Source organism: Charadrius vociferus, unplaced genomic scaffold (genome assembly GCF_000708025.1).
Source record: "Charadrius vociferus isolate BGI_N301 unplaced genomic scaffold, ASM70802v2 scaffold455, whole genome shotgun sequence".
Taxonomy (NCBI): Eukaryota; Metazoa; Chordata; class Aves; order Charadriiformes; family Charadriidae; genus Charadrius; species Charadrius vociferus.
In genome coordinates this window covers 4,554,658-4,575,521 of record NW_009648550.1, presented here as the reverse complement: position 1 = coordinate 4,575,521, position 20,864 = coordinate 4,554,658, and the positions used below count along the sequence as shown (strand labels likewise).

Genomic DNA, 20,864 nt, shown 5'->3' with positions numbered 1-20,864 from the left:
AAAAGAAAGTCTGAAAATAGGAATGCATCAGTTTGTTTATTTTTTCAGGCATGTATTTTATTTAAGGGAGTGTGAAATTGTATAATTTTAGGTAGCTATAATATGTTTTGATCTGTTATGATTGATAAATATGACTGTAAAAGTGAGATTTTTAATAACAGGCATGTATTTTTAGGCTAAAACAAATAGGTTTTAGCTTGTAAAAAAGCCAGAATATTGTTTGTTAATAAGTTATTGAGTCTTTTTAATACGAATAGTCTCTAAAACTGCTCTTCAACTCTGATATTTCATTCTTCTTTCTCATTCAAATTATAGGCAATTTTCTCTTTTTTTTTTTCTCTTTTTAAAGATCTTACGAAGAGATTTTTGGAAGAAGCATCTTTTGATTTATCTTGTTTGACTTTTGAGTTTGAGAAGCATTTTATTTAGTTTTGTATGCCTTGCCTGGGACAATTTTAATTGCCAGGTCTGTGCAACTTTGAGTGTGAAATCTGAGCCAAAATTTACAGAAATTTTGACTGCCTTTTTACTGAAGCTTTCCGCCCTCTTTGCAAGCAAAGATTTGTTTACAAAGATGTAATTCAGTTCAGCTTCATTAGTATTTTCACACAACCTTCCCTATTACAGATGTACCTTCATGACTACTTTTTTGAAGTTTCCTTTTTCTATTCATGTCTTTGATGGCTAGTCAAATTTGTCAAAGTAATTCCATTTAAATGTTCTTCCCAACCAACAGAATTTCAGCTTCCCGTTTTGTGTTTTGAGACTTTAGAACTGTGATACATGCAACAGCAAAATCATTTGCCAAAAGTTGGGCATTTAGCATTGAAGGAATTCTTCATTTCGTTCTCCAAATATATGTGAAGATTCAAAGAAAACTTTTAGCAAAATTATGCGCAGAATATTTTAAAGTGTGAACTTTTCAATATATACTTTATTTCAAAGAAAAATTTCTTCTGAAAGTTCACATGGAAAGTGGACTCAGATGCAGATTCTAATTTCAACTCACAAGATCAAAACTGAAATAGATTTGCTCAAATAATTTCTGTGGCTTGCCTGATTGTTCCTTTGCAAGATAAAGGTACTTTTGCTCTCATTGTGGAGACAGAAATCTTTGACCAAAAATATCACTGAATCTAAACAGATGAATGTCTTCTAACATGGAGGTGTTGATTTGTGTCTGCCAAGAGATTATTTTTTATTCTGTCTGACAGCTAGCGTGACCAGTCCTAAAATTAAACCTTTCGGTTTTGTGGAACCTCTTGAGACTCACAGAATACCTGCTGTATGGCATACAGAGATTGTATTTGCCTACCACCAAATATAGACTTGCCTCCCATGTAGAGAAACATATGCATAATGTGTCAGATCATCTGACTAAAGTTCTTATTTACAAAACAAGGTTGAAGACAGACACATGAAAGTCAATTTTAGCAAAGCAGGAGCTTGAGTGGTTGAATATGAAGTTGGAAATAGCTACAGAAAAGAACAGCAAAATATAAACCAAAACACACCTGATATTTTTGTTTTTACCTTGTTTCTCTTTGATTTCATGTCCTAGTCATCTGTTGAGGTGGTTCAGCTCCAAAATACCCTCTCCTCTCTCTACCATTCCCTCACAAAGAGGACACTCTTTTCCTGTCCTTCCGGTTACAGATGAACTGATCTCTGTGAAAATGAATGCTGGAACTGATCTGGCCATCCTTCCTTTTTCTTTTTTTTCAACCCCTTTTTATTTGGTTCTGTGCATTAGTGAAAGTGCAAATGCGGCATTGTTGGGGTTTTCCTGAACAAATTCAGTGCAAAACTTGAACAGTGCATATTTGTTCTTCTTGCATTCGTTTCCTATGTAGAAAGTTTAATTACCTATGATGCCTGGGTCTTGAGACAAGACTAGCTAGGGAGATGCCGTTTTGTTCTCAGCTTTCTTTGCTGAAGACTTTATACCTCTGTTGTACTTCATAACTAACATGTTTGTTGTTACATCAATCAAGTGTTTGGGCACAGGCCTCTTTAGTTTCTTACAATGTTACATATGTGGAAAAAATTGTACAAGTATTTTATTCCGTCTGTCATTTCATGGTAACAAAACATGAAGTGAAAAAATGTTGGGAGGTGAGTGAGAATAAGGTCATGCAACACTATCATATGTGTACTTTGTATTGCACTGTTGTGTCAGAATTTGAAGACTTTACTTGAAATTATTGGAATTTTCAAACAATTTTTACGATATGAAAAAGAAGACCTTTTGTCAGAATTCCTTTGGATAAGGATTTGTATGGGAAATTTGGATCAACATGTGACCGTGGATTTAAAATTTATAATAGTAATAGTTCAATACTCTTTCACTCATTGATCCCTTTAAAAATATTTTTGGTTTGGGGGATAAGGCTTCAGAAAAGTTAGTGAAATTTCACTTCTTCATTTGACCTAATTCTAATTGGTCATTGCAATTTCTTCATGAAGTTCTGTTCACATGTTTTTCCACTGCTATAATAGGTTTCATTTGAAAGTATCTATTAATAACTTATCTATTAATAATTGTGTAATTAGGCTCTCATTTTATTACTTACTTTTAAATATTTTTTAAAAAATGTTACGTATCTGTAAGGAATGGGATACAGAACCATCTCTATCTCGAAAGTTGATGCTGAGGAAAAGGATGGAAGACAGCTGTAAACCTTTTAACAGGCTTTTCTTTTCTCTTGGGTGTCCTGAATTTATCAGTTCAGATACCTTGCAAAGCTTTATTTTGTCTAGAAATACTTAATTTTCACTCTCCAGTTTTGTGGACTTTCAACACTGATAATGAAACAAAAGAAATCTTTGCTGTTGTAGTAAGCATTACAATAATGGGGAAACTCATCTTAAAACATCAGTTTCCGAAGTATGCGTTTCATTTCTCATGAAAACCTTTGTGCAAAGTGACTGCTGTACACCTTGTTTTGATTTCTGGAGTGGGTGGAGTTTTGTAACATTGTTTAATTGCTTTAGTGAAAGAAAGGTTGATGAAAAAAGAAAGTTGATCCCTCTTGCCTGCTAGAATGCCTGTTGTTCAAATTTTTGTCAAAGCGGTTTATTTACAAATGTTGAAAGTACTGGGAAAAGTTTGTTTACTGTCACTAATAATATTTTTAAATATAAGAAAACTACCTCACAAAACATTTAGATAAAATTTTAATTTTTTCTTCCTTTTTCTAACTGTAGAACCAACTTCATACCTTCAATGATGTGTGTAATAATGAGTCATTAGTTTCAGACACAGAAACGTAAGTAGGAACATTATTATGAATACTTTAAGTGCACTATATGATTGCAGTACTTCTGTATTGTCGTTATGGATTATACATGGTGGGGAGTAATGTTTATTAGAAATACTCTAATCAGGGGTTTAATAAATAGTTTTAAATGGTAACTTCAGAATTATTTCTAAATGTTTCTGGATTTTTTTTTTACTGTCTTAAAAAATAGAGTGAAGGTTACCTTTAGAAAAATGTAGATACTGAAATAATAAATGCCTATAACAGGCCATTATCTCCATTGTGATGTATAAATAAGAACCAGCTAATTCATGTCCAGGTAGTCTTTTTGCTGTCTTTTCACTTCTCCCGATTATTTAGTTAACTAAGACTTGTCTTGCCGTCACTGGCTCCCAGTCTTGTTATTAGTTTTCCACTGAGTGTGTGAGGCTATGCTTTTAGAACTATTGATTGTTTTTCTTCAGAGTCCTTATTTGTATAATTCAGGTGTGCTTAACAATTTTAAAGGAGACTCCTATAAATCTTTGCGAACCTTCATGCGTGGGATTGTATTCCAGTGAGGAAATGTATTCATTTTTGTAGTAACTCTAAACTTCATGTCAGAACTGTCTAGAATTTAGACGAAAGTATGTCTTTAGGTAGCTGAAATAACTGTTCTTCTGAAATAATAGGCAAAGTATGAAAAATCTGGAATTTTACTTGTGATATACTCTTTACGTTTATCTTGAGGTGTGGTATACTCTACATTTATCTTGGGGGTTGTATCCATGTGCATATCTGTCTCGCTACAGACACACACTCTCCACTGTCTTTTTACTCATTAATGAGAAGTCTGTTACAGCAGCAGTTGGCTTGCTTTTCTGTCTGGGTATTTTTATTATAGATGTTTTCATTTTAACACCTGCTTGTTGAAATAAGCAGTCAAGACCACAATACTGTAGATTTCAAGTAAATAATAACTTGAATATTTGAAGTGAAATTTATGGTAAGAAGTTGATATATTAAAAATAAGAATCGGAATCTAGGGCAGTTTTGCCTTCATAAGGATGTGAAGATACCTTGAGAATACAAAACAAATAAACAGTTGTGATCAACTCTTTCTGGTCCTTTGTCACTAAATCAATAGGTGAACATCAATCCATGCTATCCATTTTTTTTCAAAGTAAATTGTGATACATAATGTCAGAAAAAAAGAATTCTCGCCAAGTATGATAGGAATATCTTACTATGATGTGATGAAACCTAAACGTAATGTCATTAAGCTCATACACATTTTAAAAAAATTGCATTCTTGTAATAAATGTAAGCACACATTTATTATTTTAATATAATATTAATGTAATATATACTTTGTTATTATCATCATCATTATTGTTATTATTATTATTAGTGCTCTGGGAGGTGTTGGGTTTTTTTCCAAAGCCTCTAGTTCTTGTAGCAGTAGAACTGAATACTAGAGGAGCGTAACACATTGAGTATGTGAAGTGGCTTGGTGGACTGGGGTATTCTCAATATCATACTGCCAGTTTATGGTGTATTGTTACACTGGGACTGCCCAACCTCAGTTTTATCCATTTCTTCTCTTCCTTCCTTCATGTTGAAAATCTGAAACTGAGGTGTTTCTTGGTTAGTTGATCTTCTGAAACATTGTGAATGAAATAGTTTTCTAACTAGTAGTAACTAAATAAGGAACATCAACATTCCGCCAGTTAAACCTAATAATAAGCTGTTTGATTTTCTGTATCAAATGTGAAAAAGGAAGGTTATCAACAGGGGAAAATTACAAGGGTGCAATTGCCCTGCAGCAGAGCAGATGTACTATGCAAGAACATCAGCGTTACTTTAAAGCTGACGGAAATTGTCAAATTCTCATTTGGGATATTACTTTCTTGGCAAGGGCATCTGTAAACAGCCTGTCATTTGAAAGGAATGCAGCATGAACAGAAGACCTTCTTTTCCACTTTTGTAGTATGTGATTATTTTATTATTTTTTTTAAATCTGAATTCCAGTCATTCTGGTATTTTACCTGAAAAATTTGGTACAAACCAGTATCAAGTATTGCTGCTCATCTTCAAATATCTTTTGAAATCACTGATTTCTTCCAGCCAAATAATCACAAAAGGCTGCTGCAGAAGCATGGGGAAAACGTGTCACTTCTACAGTTTGTTTAGTACAAAGCTTCCCTCTCATTAGAGACTCTGTTCATGAGAAATTTTTGGATGACAAGGCACTTACGGAGTTGGCAGTGATTGAATGAGCAGCGAAAGGAAAGCTTCTAGTTCCTATTTTCTTTCCTTAGTGGAGAAAGGAAGTCTAAGATTTATTTTGTACATTTGTAGCCTCTGCAGGTTTATCAAAGGAAGATGTTCTGCATTATGTCTGGTCATCCCCATTATGTGTTTTGACTTTTCCAGATGCATTTGGAACTGTCAACCTTTGGGATTTCTCCTTCTGTATCTTGATAAGGTGGGTTTGCGGGAGGTATTTTTTTTCTAAAAAAAAAAAAAAAGAGCTATCACTTAGTCCTAGCTCTTCCCATTTGTTTGGAAGTATCATCAGGATTTTTTAGCAAATATTTTGCCAACAGTAGCTTCCCACCTTTATCTATATGGTTGCAAATTTTTCCATGGTAGGACAAGCTAAAGCATCTTCCATCTAAGAAAACACTGGATTTCACAATTTGCACTTGAAAGCAGCAGAAAGCTAAGACGGAGAGATCTGTTTTCTAGCTGGAGGTATTTGTACGTCTCTTTAGATTTAGTTTACTTGACTGTCTTCTCTAGGGTTGAGGGTTTGTGGTGACTGAGTGTGCATATTGTCCAGATATGTGCAATGTCTCGGTGACTCAACTTCAAAAAATCGCTCAGAGATGTACTTTGAATTTAGCTATTCCAGGCTCTTAAGATAGAATCAAATTCTTTGCAATCCAAGGTACTGAAGAGTGTGAAATCTATTGAAGCTAAAAATAATGAGACTGAAAAGAAGAGTGATTCCTAAAACTATTTTGCTGATGTTGGTTAGTGAAAAATGATCATGCCGTTCGGGGAGGGATTTTTTTTTTTTTTGTGCTATTTGGACCACAAGAGGAAAAATTGGTGTTTTTTCCTTAATGAGAACACTGTCAGTTTGTGGAAATAACATGTGTAAAGAGATATTTTGTTTTGCTCTTCACCTGGCAGGCAGCCAAGAATTTAGTTTTAGGATTCAGGTTGATGCTGAGATGACCTCCTGCCTCATTTAAAAACTTGATTACCCTTACTTAAAAAGCTTCCTATAGAGAAACTTCAGGTGTCCGAAATTCCGTTCACCTCTGAACAGAAAGATCTGGACTACTTGTTCTCCTTTTTTTCCCCTCTTTCTTTCCTTATCTAGTGAACTATTAAACTGCAAGTTTTGTATTGCTTTTTCCCTTCACCACTGTTCTCTTAGCTCGTATTAACTCTTGCTTTCTCAATTTTTGTCTCAGCTCACCAACTGAATTTATAGCAGCATCACTTAAACATCTCTTCCCCTCTCTCTGTTCCACATTCCAGGAATCTTTTTCAGATTTTCTTTAAAAAAACAATAATAAAGTTTCCCACTCAGCTCACTAATGTTTCTTTCTAGTGGCATAGACAGTAGTTTAATAAATATTCAAGATTATGTCAGTGTGGTGGTGTTGGAGTGTCAAATAAGAAGATGTGAGCTTATAAACAAAAACGTGCTTGAATGGTTGTTGGGAAGGTGCCTGTTATATCCTCTTTGCATTTCTGATCCTAAACAGTTGAGATCAGTGTTTCCCATCCGTTGATGTGTTGTAGATGCTATTTCAGTGGTTTTGTTAAGAAATGTTAAATCTTCATCCTTTGCAAGCTGCTCATTATGTTTCTACATTTTTTCTTTTAAGGTTTTACATTCTATTTTTTCAGTGACATTGCTGACTTGTTATTGTATTTCATCCAGTACTGGTGGCATAGCCGTGTGGTGAATTGTGTTGGGAATTGACTGGTTGGATAAATAAGGTTTTCTTGGGCGAGGGGAGTCATTTTGCTGTGGGATTTGCTCCTGGATCTGGGTCATCATGTGGCTACCAAGTATTGCACCACAGCCTTGGATTAAAATGTTTCTAGGACTTTAACCCAGTCCTCTTAGAGAGGCATTCTTAGACCTACCAGGAAAATGCTTAAACTGTAATTTCCTTCTGGATAGTTTTATTTACAATAATGAACAAAATTCAAGCTCTAGTACTCGCCTTTCGTAAGTACAGTTCACAAACATCAGGTTATATCACAAACAGCATAGCTTCCACAGTCTTCTGGAATGCCTGGGGAAACTAATATCAAAAGTGCTTGAATTTCATTTCTTGGAAGTAAACCAGTTATTTTTGACAGACAGTGAATTTCAATTAAAAGTCTAGGGAGAAATTGATTAAGTCTAGAGATCATGTGGCTCAATACATTGCGTAGATTTCCAGTGTGAGAAAGATTTAGAGACAACTAAACTAGAGTAGCTGGTACCTTTACTTCTTTATTTTCTTCTCCTCCCTCATCCACAACACAGACTGGTAGAGAGTGTCGAGTTCTTTAAATGACTTTTCCTCTTGCTATCACAATTACAAAATCCATGAAAAATAGCTAATACATCTTATTAGCAAGGTGAATGTTCTTACTACTAAGGTCTGTATGATGTAGATATCTAATTTGTAAAACTATTCTTTGTACTGCTGCTTTTGTGTTAGAGGGAAAAGCATATCTATACTTTGATCATAATGCATGTTTTTCACTCTCACTGTTTCTTTCAGTATGAAGGAGGAAAATTTTTCTATAACCTTTTGAAGAACCTCTTGTAAAAGAAAATTTGAGCATATTTTTACTGAAAATTGAGTTCTTGCTAAGTTGTCTGAACTGTAGTAATATCGTATAGTAATAGTCATACAATAATTTGGAAATTGCTCTATGAAAAAATAGTTTTGAATTATGAAAAGTATAGGCTATATGAAAGACATTTTAACATAGCTAGAAATTGAAATGAAATGACATTGAAAAATACTGAAAATTACACTTTAAATCTTTTAATAAAAGATTTAGGTTGCCCTGCTTATTTGGGGCAACTCGGAACTCAGTGAATTTTTATGAACTTGAGTGTATCTGAAATTTCTCAAGGCTATAGGACTTTTGATAATTATTGAAATAGGAATGGGATAAGTGACATTATACAAACCTAAATCATAGGTTCATTTATCCATAGGCTTTATTTATATGAAGTTCTGGAATTGCTTTTGAGTTAAGATGTTTGCTCTGCTTGAAAGTAAGGAAACATGTCAGGGAGCTGGAAAACCACAAGATGAAAAAAACCTTTTCTGAAATGGAATTGTTCAGGAAATAAGTCAGACATCCTTCATTTACACTGAAATTAGATTTCTTTGGTGTATCCTTGAATCTCCTATCATGAATATATTTCTTAGTATATCAAAGAACAAAATACTTAGTGCTAGTGATAACTTTGTCATTTTAAAAGGCAGTATATTTAATGATTGGTGTGCCCTCAGCAAAACTTTCTGGGAGGAGTAATTCTCTCTGGGAAACACAAAGGCTGCATTCTGCCTTTCACAAGGATCCTCTTGTTTTTGGTCATCCTCAACAAATCCATATCAAATGGTTGTTTACCTTCAGAAATCTGAGATGTCATTTTATCACAGTTGAACTCACCAGTAGGATAAAGAGTTTTGTATCGCTGAGAATACATCTATTAAAAAAAGGCATTCATTCAAAGAATAATCCATTATTTCTCAGAAGAAAATGTTGCAGACTAGAGATAGAGAACTGCCATACTCATTTAATAAAATGTGAAGAAACTCACTCTGTAAGAGAGTTTTTGTTCTTTGGAGTAGATAAAATGCAACATATGACTCTGGATACAATGTCTAATGGACATTGTGCCACTAGCAGAAGTATTTGGTTTGAAGAGACATACTGAGCAGTATGTCCTTTCGTATTAACATCGTCTAGTGAATCTAGCAGTGTTTATTTGGGATTCATTCTGAAAGCTACAGGTTTAAAAATTCAGGTCCAAGAAGAAATTAAGTGGTCCTGGAACAAAATTACCTCCATTGACTTATGACTCAGGTGTTAAGGCTTTTGCCTCTTATAGAGGACCATAGGCAATGATTTTTTTCACATTTCATAACCAGAAGTGCATCAGTTCAGGTCTCCTGCATCTAGTAGGTGTATGTTCACTTGTGTGAACTTCACTACCTGTCTACCTTTTATAGTGCAAAATTCAAACCATGAGGCTTTCTGCTTATATTTTGGTCACGTAGCAGGACCACTTCTTCCCACAGCAAGGGGGGGCAATGTAAAACCATAAGAAGGAGCTGGAGGCCAATGGTCTGTAAGTTCAAGGAAAGATTTTGCAGGTTTGCAGGCTGCATTCAGTTTTCAGAGTGTGTTGGGCACTTGTGATATAAGTTAAATCTAATGTCAAGTGTACCAGCTGTTTGACAAAATGAAAAGTAACAGAGCTGTAGTCTCTTGAGCTATATGAGCAATGCCACTATGGTCACTTGTGGTTGTCAGCATGGAGGCAGGTGGCTAAGAGCATTTTTTAGAGTCATGTTTATTGCTAAAGGAGATTTGAAGCCTATTTTCAAATGAATCAAAAGTTCCTTAAGCTGTAATATCTGCAAAATCACAGCTCGCCTGTGAAATGGTCTTACTTCAGTTTTTGTTAGACAGAAATCTGAATGAATCTGCGTGCTCCAAAGTTTGGTTTGGGGTAGGCATCTTTGGGGGTGGTGGTTGGGTTTTGGTTTTGTTTTGAAATGAGGCTGTAGGAAGTTAAGTAGATCTGGATTTCATGGAACAGACCTGGCTTATCTCTTTTTATCCCTCTTTGAGCAGATAACTTGTCAAACTGACTTTACAGTATGAGAACTAAGTTGTTAATAAGCCGTAAATGGTACAGCTGGTAAATTATTGTACCCTACAAGCCAGTTATTACTTAAATGTTAGGGGACGTTATCTTTTTTGAACAATATAAGAATATTTGATTCCCCATGTTTTGGAATTAGAATAGAAGAGGACAGTATAGGAATGGTGTGTGTTGAGTAATATGAACTATATTGAGTTCATCCATAGGGACCAGGCAATTCAAAACAATTGAAGAACTGGCAACATGCCCTGGAAAAGTGAATCCTGTTTGGAAAACCTACAAAGGCAATCTCTTTTTACCTAAAGAATCCTATATTCTTATTGCGGATGATAAAGATTGGCAATCCTGGAATTTTAATAGCGACCATAAATGTGACACAGCAGTGGTAAAAATCATTCTTCCTGTAGTCCTCTAAGATACCCCCTCCCTCCCATCCTCTCCTCCTTGTGAGACAGAGCGCTTTTATTCCAGGGCCATTTAAACTACAGGCTGTGCTTTAAATACTGTGATGTCCTCTTATTGCTTCTGGTGCCAAAATCTGGGTAAACAAACGTTTGCTTGAAAGGAAGGAATAAAAAGGAGCTTATGCACTAGTTTCCAGACAGAGCAGTGCTTTCTGGAAGTTCAACTTCTGTTTTGGAAAATTCAGTTTCCTTGTCCTGTTCTGTTTCAATGTTTGCTTATAGATTGGCAGTGGGTAAAGTTTGTTATTGTTATGCATGAAACAAAATGAGAATTTTGAAGTATTTGTATGCTATACCTGTGTAAGTATGACCATACCAAACATAGGTTTTTAAAGATATATGAGTTGCTATTTATGCAAGAGACTCTGAAAATGTTTAAGTGGTTTTCTTTAAAAAATAATATCTGTCACTCCCACCTCTAGCTACATTTGTGAGCTCGGTAGTTCTGGAATTTCATTATAAACTCGGGTTAAATAGCAGTGTTTATCAAAATCTTACCTGTGAGGTCTTTGAAAGTGGTCTGCAGGTGGTCTGTTGAGCTCTATTAACTTAATAAAATTGGTAGAATTGTTGGTTACGTGTTTGCTAGTGATCCAGGGGTGAGTGGGAAATATTGGTATTGGGCATTAGTCTTCCAGCTAAAGAAAAAATATGGATATAATTTATTTCCTACCTGAATGAATGAATGTTGAGTATGTTTTGTATACTTCAGTAAAGTTTTTGTATACTTACTATGATTACAGATAGTCATTTGAAAGACATGCTATGCTGGGGAAGAGCACAGTGTATATATTATAGGCAGATAATTTTACATATGTTTCTGCTCTTTTTTCATCTCTAGGTCAATTGCAAAAGAACTTGCAGACTGGCTTATCAGCAACAATGTAGTTGAGCACATTTTTGGACCAAATTTACATATTGAGGTTTGTATAAAATTATTATTATTTTTAGCATAAACATGGAGGAATAACTTGTTCTAGTAAATTTTTCTTCAATATGTTCTCACTTTGCAGATCATCAAACAGTGCCAAGTGATTCTGAATTTTCTTGCAGCTGAAGGGCGACTGAGTACTCAACATATAGACTGTATTTGGGCTGCAGCACAGGTATATGTAAAATCTTTATAATTGCAGGATTGATTAAAAAAAAAAAAAAACAAAACAGAAAATGGCAAGTTGATTTTAGTTTATATTCATAAAGCTGAGTTTCTTCCTTTTTGTTGTCTGTCTGTTTTGCTGACCAAAATTTTAAGTTAGGTAACTGCCGCAGTTACTGGTTTTTCTTTAGATGCAAGAATTCACCTAGGCTACTTTTATACAAGAGAAAAATGAAGTTGTATAGCAAAGACACAGCGTTTTCACTAAGAGTGGGGATGAACATTGTAGGGTTGATGTAATATTTTTACTATTGTGCTAAATTGCCTTGCTCCTGTGTATTGTAGCTTCCATTTCTTTTACTCCTGGTGGGAACGATCAGGTGAAAATTGCAGCAGTGAGTTTACAGCTGTGCTACAGTGCTGATGTTAAAATCTGTAGAAGGCACTGAGATTTTGGTTTTTGCTTGGTGAACCTGGAAACCCTGATAGGCTTTTTTCCTTCAGAAAGATATATTTGTTTGCTACTTTTAATGGATTGCTATGGTTTTTATTTTAGGTTGTGTTTTTTTTTATTTAGAGGATTTGAATACAGACAAAATACGCATTTCAATTTCCTGTTGTGGAAACTGGTTTTCCATGGTTTCATTCTGCCTTTATTATTAAAAAAACCCAACCCCAACTCCCCTCCCCAAAAGCCAACCCACCCACCCCTTCCCCAACAAACCTGGAAAAACCTCAAGGTTTCAGCGTCAATTTTTCTGAAAAATACACTCAAAATGAAGGTCAGAGAAATAAAATTGGTCTTTTTCGCCAGGTATAAGGAACATACTTTTATACAAGTTAGAATTGGAAGGGGGTTTTTTTATGTATTCAATATTTCTCTGTAATTTGTTTCAATTAAATACTACTGTATACACATTCTGAAACCTCTGCAGTCCACTGTCATTATAACATGCATCGGTTATGTTAATAAATGCTCATTATAACAGCACTTGCTCTAATAGGCTTAAACAATTTTCTGTATCACAGTAATTAGTAATTACTTATTTCACTTACATTTTTAAAGGTATATTTTACCTTATTGATGTTTTTGCACTTACAATAACTCACACTAGTGTTAGACCTCTGCATTTTTTCCATCTTTTATGTTACTTTAAGAACTTAATATAAAAATTTCCTAACTATGATAATTCTTTTACAGTTTATGTGTTCATTTTGACATACTGACACTTTCAAAATATATATGTTTATATTAGAATTAAGTATGTCCTGATTACTTCCTGTAAAGGGTTTAAACCTCTAATGTTGTTTAAAAGTCAGACACCTTTAGATTAGAAGAATGTATTTTCCACTTTTTAAACTAACTTTTTGACAAAAATTTGTCTTCTCCAAGTTGAGGCAGACATCTGAAGATGTTTAAATGCATCCTTGTATAGCACCCACGTAATTTCGTTCCAGTTTGAATCCTGTGAAAGATTGCCTGTACCCCATAAAATGCTGACACGGCTATTATATATACCAGGAAGGCAAAATAAAATAAATAAAGCATGAAAAAACCCCTTCTGAGGTGCTTATGTGGTAACCAACATTAAGAATGTTTTTTCGAGATGCTTCCTGTAACCATTATTTTATTTTTTGATATCAACATCCTTACAAACATAACGAAACTCTTTGAGTGACTATGAAAAGCAGCATTTAACCGAAGAGGAAACATCTAGGAGCATTGTCACTTTAATGTGTAGATAGAGTAGCTAGCTAAATACATTGTCATATTTTTTGACATCCATTACTGTAAAAACAAGAGAATTATAAATAAACTTCACACAGTCTGTTCTCTCAGTCTCACGTTAATCTGTAATGTTTTTATTTGTATTTACCTCTGCTAATAAGGTAATCATTGCAAATATTATTTTCCTTGGGATTTAGCACGTACACTAATATTTTAGTAGTTATATTTAAGTTAAAATGCAAAGTAAACTTCCAGTTCTTCTTTTCACCAAATCTCTTACAACTAAAACTAAGGAAGATGTAACATTTGATTTCACTGAACTTTACATGCTTTACAATATAAAGAGTAAGTTTAGTCAAAATTGCAAGTCTGATGTAGTTCGGAATTATTGAACAAGTGCTTCCTGAGAATTTGTGCAAAGATGTTGTTTAATTGCTGCAATTTTATGAATCTTTGAATTTTTAAAATAAGTTTATTTTGCTGTTCCTCTTATCTTCTCTGTTTGTTTGTACTTTGTAGCTAAAGCATTGCAGTCGTTACATACATGACTTGTTTCCTTCTTTGATCAAAAACTTGGACCCTGTCCCACTTAGACATCTTCTTAATCTAGTCTCAACTCTTCATCCAAGTGCTCACACTGAACAGGTAAAGACAAGGTGAACAACATCGCTGTAATGAGAAAAGAAATTATGTTATGTATTAAACAAGCATTATGGATTTGTCTTCTAAAGGAATGCACGTAAAAGAGATATTCACTAATGTGTAAGAGCGGAGACTCGAAGAGTAAAGTGAGGTGTCTTCCAGTAGGCCTTTTCTGGCTTTTGAATTACAATCTTTTTTCAGAGATTTTTGAAGACTGCAGAACCCCAATGATAGAAGATTTTACCTTCGTGTCTGAAGTTAAAAAGTGTTTCGCACAACATTATTTTGTGTATTCATTAATTTTAATTAGTTCATTTTGGTGAACTGTAGTATTGGCATATCGAAAGATTAACAGTGGATCTTTGCATACAAAACTTACTGCTTCTTAATGGCACTCTTATCTCGTTTTGTTTATAGACCTTGTATCTGGCATCAATGCTTATAAAAGCACTGTGGAACAATGCACTAGCAGCTAAGGCTCAGCTGTCAAAACAAAGCTCTTTCGCATCTTTACTGAGTACCAATCTACCCATGGGAAACAAAAAAGGTATGTGTTTTTCCAATAGATCTAGCAGCTAATTTTTAAATTTTCATAGTCTCCTTGATGACTTTGGACAAAAAGGATGTATAGAACTTTTTACTTAAACTATTTTTAAGTGTCACGTTGGCATATTTTTCAAGCAGAAGTTGAGGATAAAGATGAAAGCATTAAAACTTTGTGAGCACATTTGGAAAGCTTTTTATTTCGGATCAATTCTGTTTGTTTATCTAAAGTAGTATGTATTTTCTTTTTTTTTCTTTCTTTTTTTTTTTTAATTCAGAGGATGGTCCATAACTCATCAGTTAACTATTTTTTTTTCTGCTGAACATCTGTAACTGACATAGCTACATGAAATCTTACAAAAGTTTTTCTGATTTTTACCTAATTTTTGATATCACATGCTATTTCTGGGGTTTTGGTTTTTTTTGCTTGACTGTGTATTTCCCCACAGTCATTACTAAAGGTGGTGCCAAGCCATTTTACTGTAGTTTCCATTTCTTTTCCTACTGCTGATTTTTATGAATCATGGACAACTATATGCTGACAAAAAGATTTTTAGTCACTTATTTTTCCATCCTGCTTTTTTCCTTCAGAAGAAGAGGAGCTCAGAAGAGCAGCCCCTTCGCCTTGTAAGTATAGTTTTAGAAGTACACCACAATCTGATATGTTTGATACTAGTGTTTTTCTACAGCTATCGAATTTGAACAGAACTAGTAAAAGTTTAAATTATGTTTTTCTATGAGAAGTCAAATGAAAGTTAGATTTCATGTAGAATCTAGGAAATTCATGTATCTGTGCTATATACTGGCAAGAAGAGACATCAGAATACAAATTTTGTTGTAAAATGCTCAGTGTGCTAAAAAGAATTTTAAGTGTTTAGGTATATGAATTTTTTGAGTTATGTCCTTGTTCAACTGTTTGCAGGAAGAATGCTGTTCAATTCAACATTTGAGGCAGATCTATGTAATGCTGTTACATTCCAATTGATAGATATCACAGAGTAACTGGGAAATGTGATTTTCAACTAGGGTCACCAGCAGCAAGTCCTCAAAGTAGTGACAACAGTGACACCCATCAGAGTGGAGGCAGTGATATTGAAATGGAGGAACAGCTTATTAACAGAACGAAACATGTACAGCAGCGACTTTCAGATACAGAGGTAAGAGTGAAAATCTTAATCTCTGAATTTTGTTACTGAGTTGCCTATTATTAGCTATCAAAATATTTTTTTTCTGTAATCGCTTCAGAACCTGAACAGGTATATAGCACGTATGCTTCCCTGCAGCAGGATAGTGGATAGCTAGAATCTTTGCTTATGTTCTGTGCAGTTTACATGGAATATATTATACCTTGCCTATGAACAAGTGTCCTCCAAGAAGACACTTCAAACAAATGGACTCCTGCATTTAAATTGTATTTCAGTAAGATTAATCTCTTAGTAAGGGAATGCATGGCATATTGTTCATGTGTCACACTGTCACTCCGTGTATGTGCAAAGCCTGCACATGTACCTTGTTATGAGTAAGGTAATGCAATAATTAAATTACTGAATCTGAATCTTGCTCAGAGCATTTTGTCTTTGGGAACCAAATTGAGAAAGAATGAATGAAAACTTACAGATTTGACACATTTCCTCATACATGAAGAATGGTGTTTCAATGATGACAATGTTGATTATGTATTTGCAGTGGCGTTTTTATTTTTCCATCAACCTTAAAAAAAAAATAACAATAATTTCAGGAATCCATGCAAGGAAGCTCTGATGAGACAGCCAACAGTGGTGAGGATGGCAGTAGCGGTCCCGGTAGTAGCAGTGGCCACAGTGATGGATCCAGTAATGAGGCCAACTCCAGTCACGCAAGCCAGTCTGCTGGAAGCCCTGGCAGCGAGGTGCAGTCTGAAGACATTGCAGATATCGAAGCTCTCAAAGAGGAGGACGATGAAGAGGAAGAAGATAGGAGTCATAATCCTCAGAAGAGCAGTAGGAGCACAGATCTACGAAGCAGGAAACTGGAATCACAAACAGGCATTTGTCTGGGAGATTCACAGGGGGCGTCGGAGAGGAGTGGTGCAAATAATGGGGCAGGAAAGGACCATGTTTTTAACACTGACTCTGTGACACCGGTAGATAATCGAATTAGAATGCTAGATGCTTGTTCTCATGCTGAGGATGCAGAGCATGATATGACAGGGGAAATGAGCACTGCTCACATTTCGCAAGGGTCTCAAGATTCTTGTATAACTCACACAGGGGACTTCCTTGGGGAAACTATTGGAAATGAGTTATTTAACTGTAGGCAGTTCATTGGGCCACAGCATCACCACCACCACCACCACCACCACCATCACCATGACGGGTACGTAGCTTGACATTTCTTCTGATTCCTTCTATAACAGAAATAAAAGCGGTATCAAAATACTCGGTTTGGGCAGAAATTTATATGGACATATTGCTATAGTTCTGGATAATTTTGTCTAACAGAGAAGATAGTTATCGCAGATAGTTACACAGTACTCTGTTTTGTTAACATCCGATTAAAGTTTTTTGTAAAGTTTTTGTATTGAATAACAAAATGTTAAAATTGTTTCGGAAAATGGTGTATTTACTTAACATTAAAGAAGTCAACACAATCGTCATGATAGTGAGACCTTCAATTTATCTCTAATTCTTTTTTCAAATTCATGTGAAGGTCTGCTGTTCAGACAGATGATTCATCCTGACTTTAGCTTTAGGGAGATGTATACGCACTTCTAGTCTGCTATAAACAATGTTCTCTTTGATATTGTCCATTCTAATATTCTTCTTTTACAGGCATATGGTTGATGATATGCTAAGTGCAGATGATGTCAGTTGCAGTAGTTCCCAAGTCAGTGCAAAATCAGAGAAAAATATGGCTGATTTTGATGGGGAAGAGTCTGGCTGTGAAGAAGAGCTTGTACAGATTAATTCACATGCTGAGCTAACATCTCATCTTCAGCAGCATCTTCCTAACCTTGCCTCCATCTATCATGAACATCTTAGTCAAGGTAAGAGTGATAAAAAGAAAACAGAAAAAGAGAAGAACATTGTATTCAATTCGCTGTCATTTTGAATTAGTCTCCAGTAATTAAAATAATCAAATTATTTTAACCATACATGTGTAATTGCCCAAAGAAATCATGGTGACTACTAAGATTTTAGTGTTTTTCCAAGAGATTAATTTTTGTATCACATTAGATGTAGCTGTGTTTACCTTTTTAAAATTTTTTTTCCCCCATTTCTACTGGAGCTTTTAATGCAAGTTAAAACAAATAAAGGCACTGAAGAGCCCAGCAAATGTGGATTTTTTTCTAGTCAGTTAATACAGTAAAGAGAAATGTGGTACCGAAGTGCAAGATTATTTTTTTTCTCTCTGAAACCTTATCCAATTTTTCTTCAGGTGGGTGGATCTTATTGTGATTCTGTACATTTGTCATCTTAAATGAATTAACCATAATGGGCTGTGCAGAGGATAATTTTGGAAAAATGAGTTAAAATATAACTTGATGTCTTAGTGAGCTTGCCTTAAAGGGCATTTTACGCTATTTCATCTTACACTGCCAAATCTTCTAGTTTACTTCAAGGCGCAATTTAAGATGCTACTAAGACACTTCTCAAGAATTATATCACCTTTCCATATGCTGTTGTGGTAGCTTTATTTTCTGCTTTACCCTTCTTTCAAATATAATGGAGGGTATGGTTAGCGAAGGTTTGACTTTTTTCTTCACTGATCTGACAGAACCAAGTTCGCTATCTTCTGACAGACAGTAAAACCAGTACATGTCTTTTCCTGAAACACAGTTGAAGAGGTCTCTTTTTTTTTTTTTCCTTTAGGCTTAACATTTCTTGTTATGTGGAACTGAATTATAATTTCAGCCTGACATTGAAAATCGGGAAAAATTTATTTTGTACACTACAGAGTTGAATAAACTACTAAACTTTGTAGTTAAAGCATGCTGTAAATCAGCATATTTTTTCAGTATTTTCCATAGATATTACATATCTTACTGAAGATCCAAATTACTGTTTGAGCATGGGGCCTTCAGTGCAGATTATTTTTTACACCCCTAGTTTTGCACGTGCAAATAATTAGTGTTCTGCGTGCAATCTAAATTTTCTACTTGACTTTGCTGTTACATGAAAATAGTATCAAATAGTAGATAAATGAATGGTGCCAGCTGTGACCACACAGAAGAAGAAAAATGTCTATCAGTTGTTATGAAAACATGATGAGTTTCTGAAATCATGCACTTTTATACTCTAGCGTATCTAAAAAACAGTGGTGTTTTTTTTTCTTTTTTTTAGTTAGGTGTAGGAGATCATGTAGCATGAGAGGAATTTATTGAAATGTGCTTCTTTCTTGCTTTCCAACCATGGTAGTTATCAAGATACCACCCTTTGGACCACAACACTGCAGAAAGACTTAAATATTTTAATTATACCGTGAATTAAATCTAATTAAATTAAAAAGGAATGGCACCTGGATCTGCAATTCATAAGTGCTGTTTGTATTACACCTTGCCATTAGCCAAAACCAGTGTAAATATTGGCTTAACTGTCCTGTGGACTTCTTGTATGGTCATAATGTTTTGTCTTCTTTTAAGAACCCATATGTGGAAAAAGGCTGCAATTACACTGTTGTGGTATTCGCTTTAAAATAGCCAAGTTTACAAATAAAGCATGTTGTTGTTCATGCACTTAGAGAATAATGTTCAGATTAGATAGTTCCTTCTATTTATTCAAATATTTATTATTATTTATAATGGTCTTTATATTTTGTTCAGGACCAGCAGTTCATAAACATCAATATAATAGCAATGCGGTGACGGACATTAATTTGGATAATGTTTGTAAGAAAGGAAATACCCTTTTGTGGGATCTGGTCCAGGATGAAGATGCAGTAAGTTGAATACCAGAAAATAATATTTTTTAAAAGAAAATAAATATATACTATTCAGTGACCTTTCTTTCTACTTGCTGTAGATTCATCTCTCTGAAGGGTTAATAAATGAAGCAGAGAAGCTGCTCTGTTCTTTAGTGTGCTGGTTCACTGACAGACAAATTCGAATGAGATTTATTGAAGGCTGCTTAGAAAATTTAGCAAACAACAGGTAACTTAAATCATAAATTATGTGTTTTTACGTTTATCTATTTTTGCAACATACAGGAAATCCGAGTTGACTATAACAATTATTTAACTTTACAGGAACGCAAGTTAAACCAGACAAAAGCAAAAGTGTAAAAGTAGTTTTCAAGGTGTTATGGATGTATCTGATGTTCCATTTTTCAACTCTATCAGTATTCTGAATTTCTCATCTTGTTGCATTTGTCCTTTCTCCCTTCTGCCAGAGGTTACTGCCTTCCTACCAGTTGGTAAAATCGGGCCCACATCTTAGTCAGTTGAGTGCAAGGTCAGCTGCCTTAGTATAAGCATTTTGAACTGAATATTTAGATTTTATATGCAAGTGGCTGAGGAACAGATGCGTTCTTTTCCACCAAGTCTGCTCCTGGGTCTAATTTCTGTGAAGAAGCAGCTGGAGGTAGAAGTAATACCTTGACCTCAGATAACTTGCTTTAATACCAGCCAAAGCTGTGACATGGTACAGTTTGAAGACTGGCAAAAGCAGAATTTATTTTGTTGATGCAACCGATCAACTGCTGGACATAACCTGCGGTGTTATGTTACCTTTTTGCCAAGAATTGTATTTGTGAGATGAGTTACAAGTATACTGAGTTGTGCTAATTAATAAAAGAAATGTGAAGATACTTATCTCTGATATTAAAGTTCAGTTATATGCAGTTTATGCACTACTTGAGTTTTCCTAGATAGTTGTTTTACAATACACACCTGCTTGTCTTTTGTGTTTGAGGCAGATTTATTTCTGCTGTGTCATCTGTTTGTAGAAAAAACATACTCATTTTGCAGAAATTTCAAAAGCTAAGCATTATGAAACTCAAAAATAAGTCATTCTCATTTGAAATCTAAACAATTTTAATAAGAAAAATGTATGCTGTTTTATTTTTATACTTGTCCAACAGCTGTGTGTCCAAGGTATTACATGCAATCATATATAGTCATCATTTCTCTCTTTCTCCTTTAGATCAGTAGTAGTTTCACTTCGTCTTCTTCCAAAGCTATTTGGTACGTTTCAACAATTTGGGAGCAGTTATGATACACACTGGATAACAATGTAAGTAGACCC

General features: G+C 34.7%; 1 protein-coding gene across 1 annotated transcript in view; it reads left to right on the top strand.

The window, feature by feature from the left end:
- USP34 (ubiquitin specific peptidase 34) overlaps positions 1 to 20,864 on the top strand; it is a 122,010-nt gene that overhangs the window by 27,955 nt on the left and 73,191 nt on the right. The window contains 12 exon segments of the mRNA XM_009886078.1: positions 3,208 to 3,269; positions 11,476 to 11,557; positions 11,648 to 11,740; positions 13,979 to 14,104; positions 14,519 to 14,648; positions 15,236 to 15,271; positions 15,671 to 15,801; positions 16,383 to 16,999; positions 17,455 to 17,669; positions 19,446 to 19,561; positions 19,645 to 19,772; positions 20,763 to 20,852. Of these exon segments, the coding sequence (XP_009884380.1) occupies positions 3,208 to 3,269; positions 11,476 to 11,557; positions 11,648 to 11,740; positions 13,979 to 14,104; positions 14,519 to 14,648; positions 15,236 to 15,271; positions 15,671 to 15,801; positions 16,383 to 16,999; positions 17,455 to 17,669; positions 19,446 to 19,561; positions 19,645 to 19,772; positions 20,763 to 20,852 (1,826 nt within the window).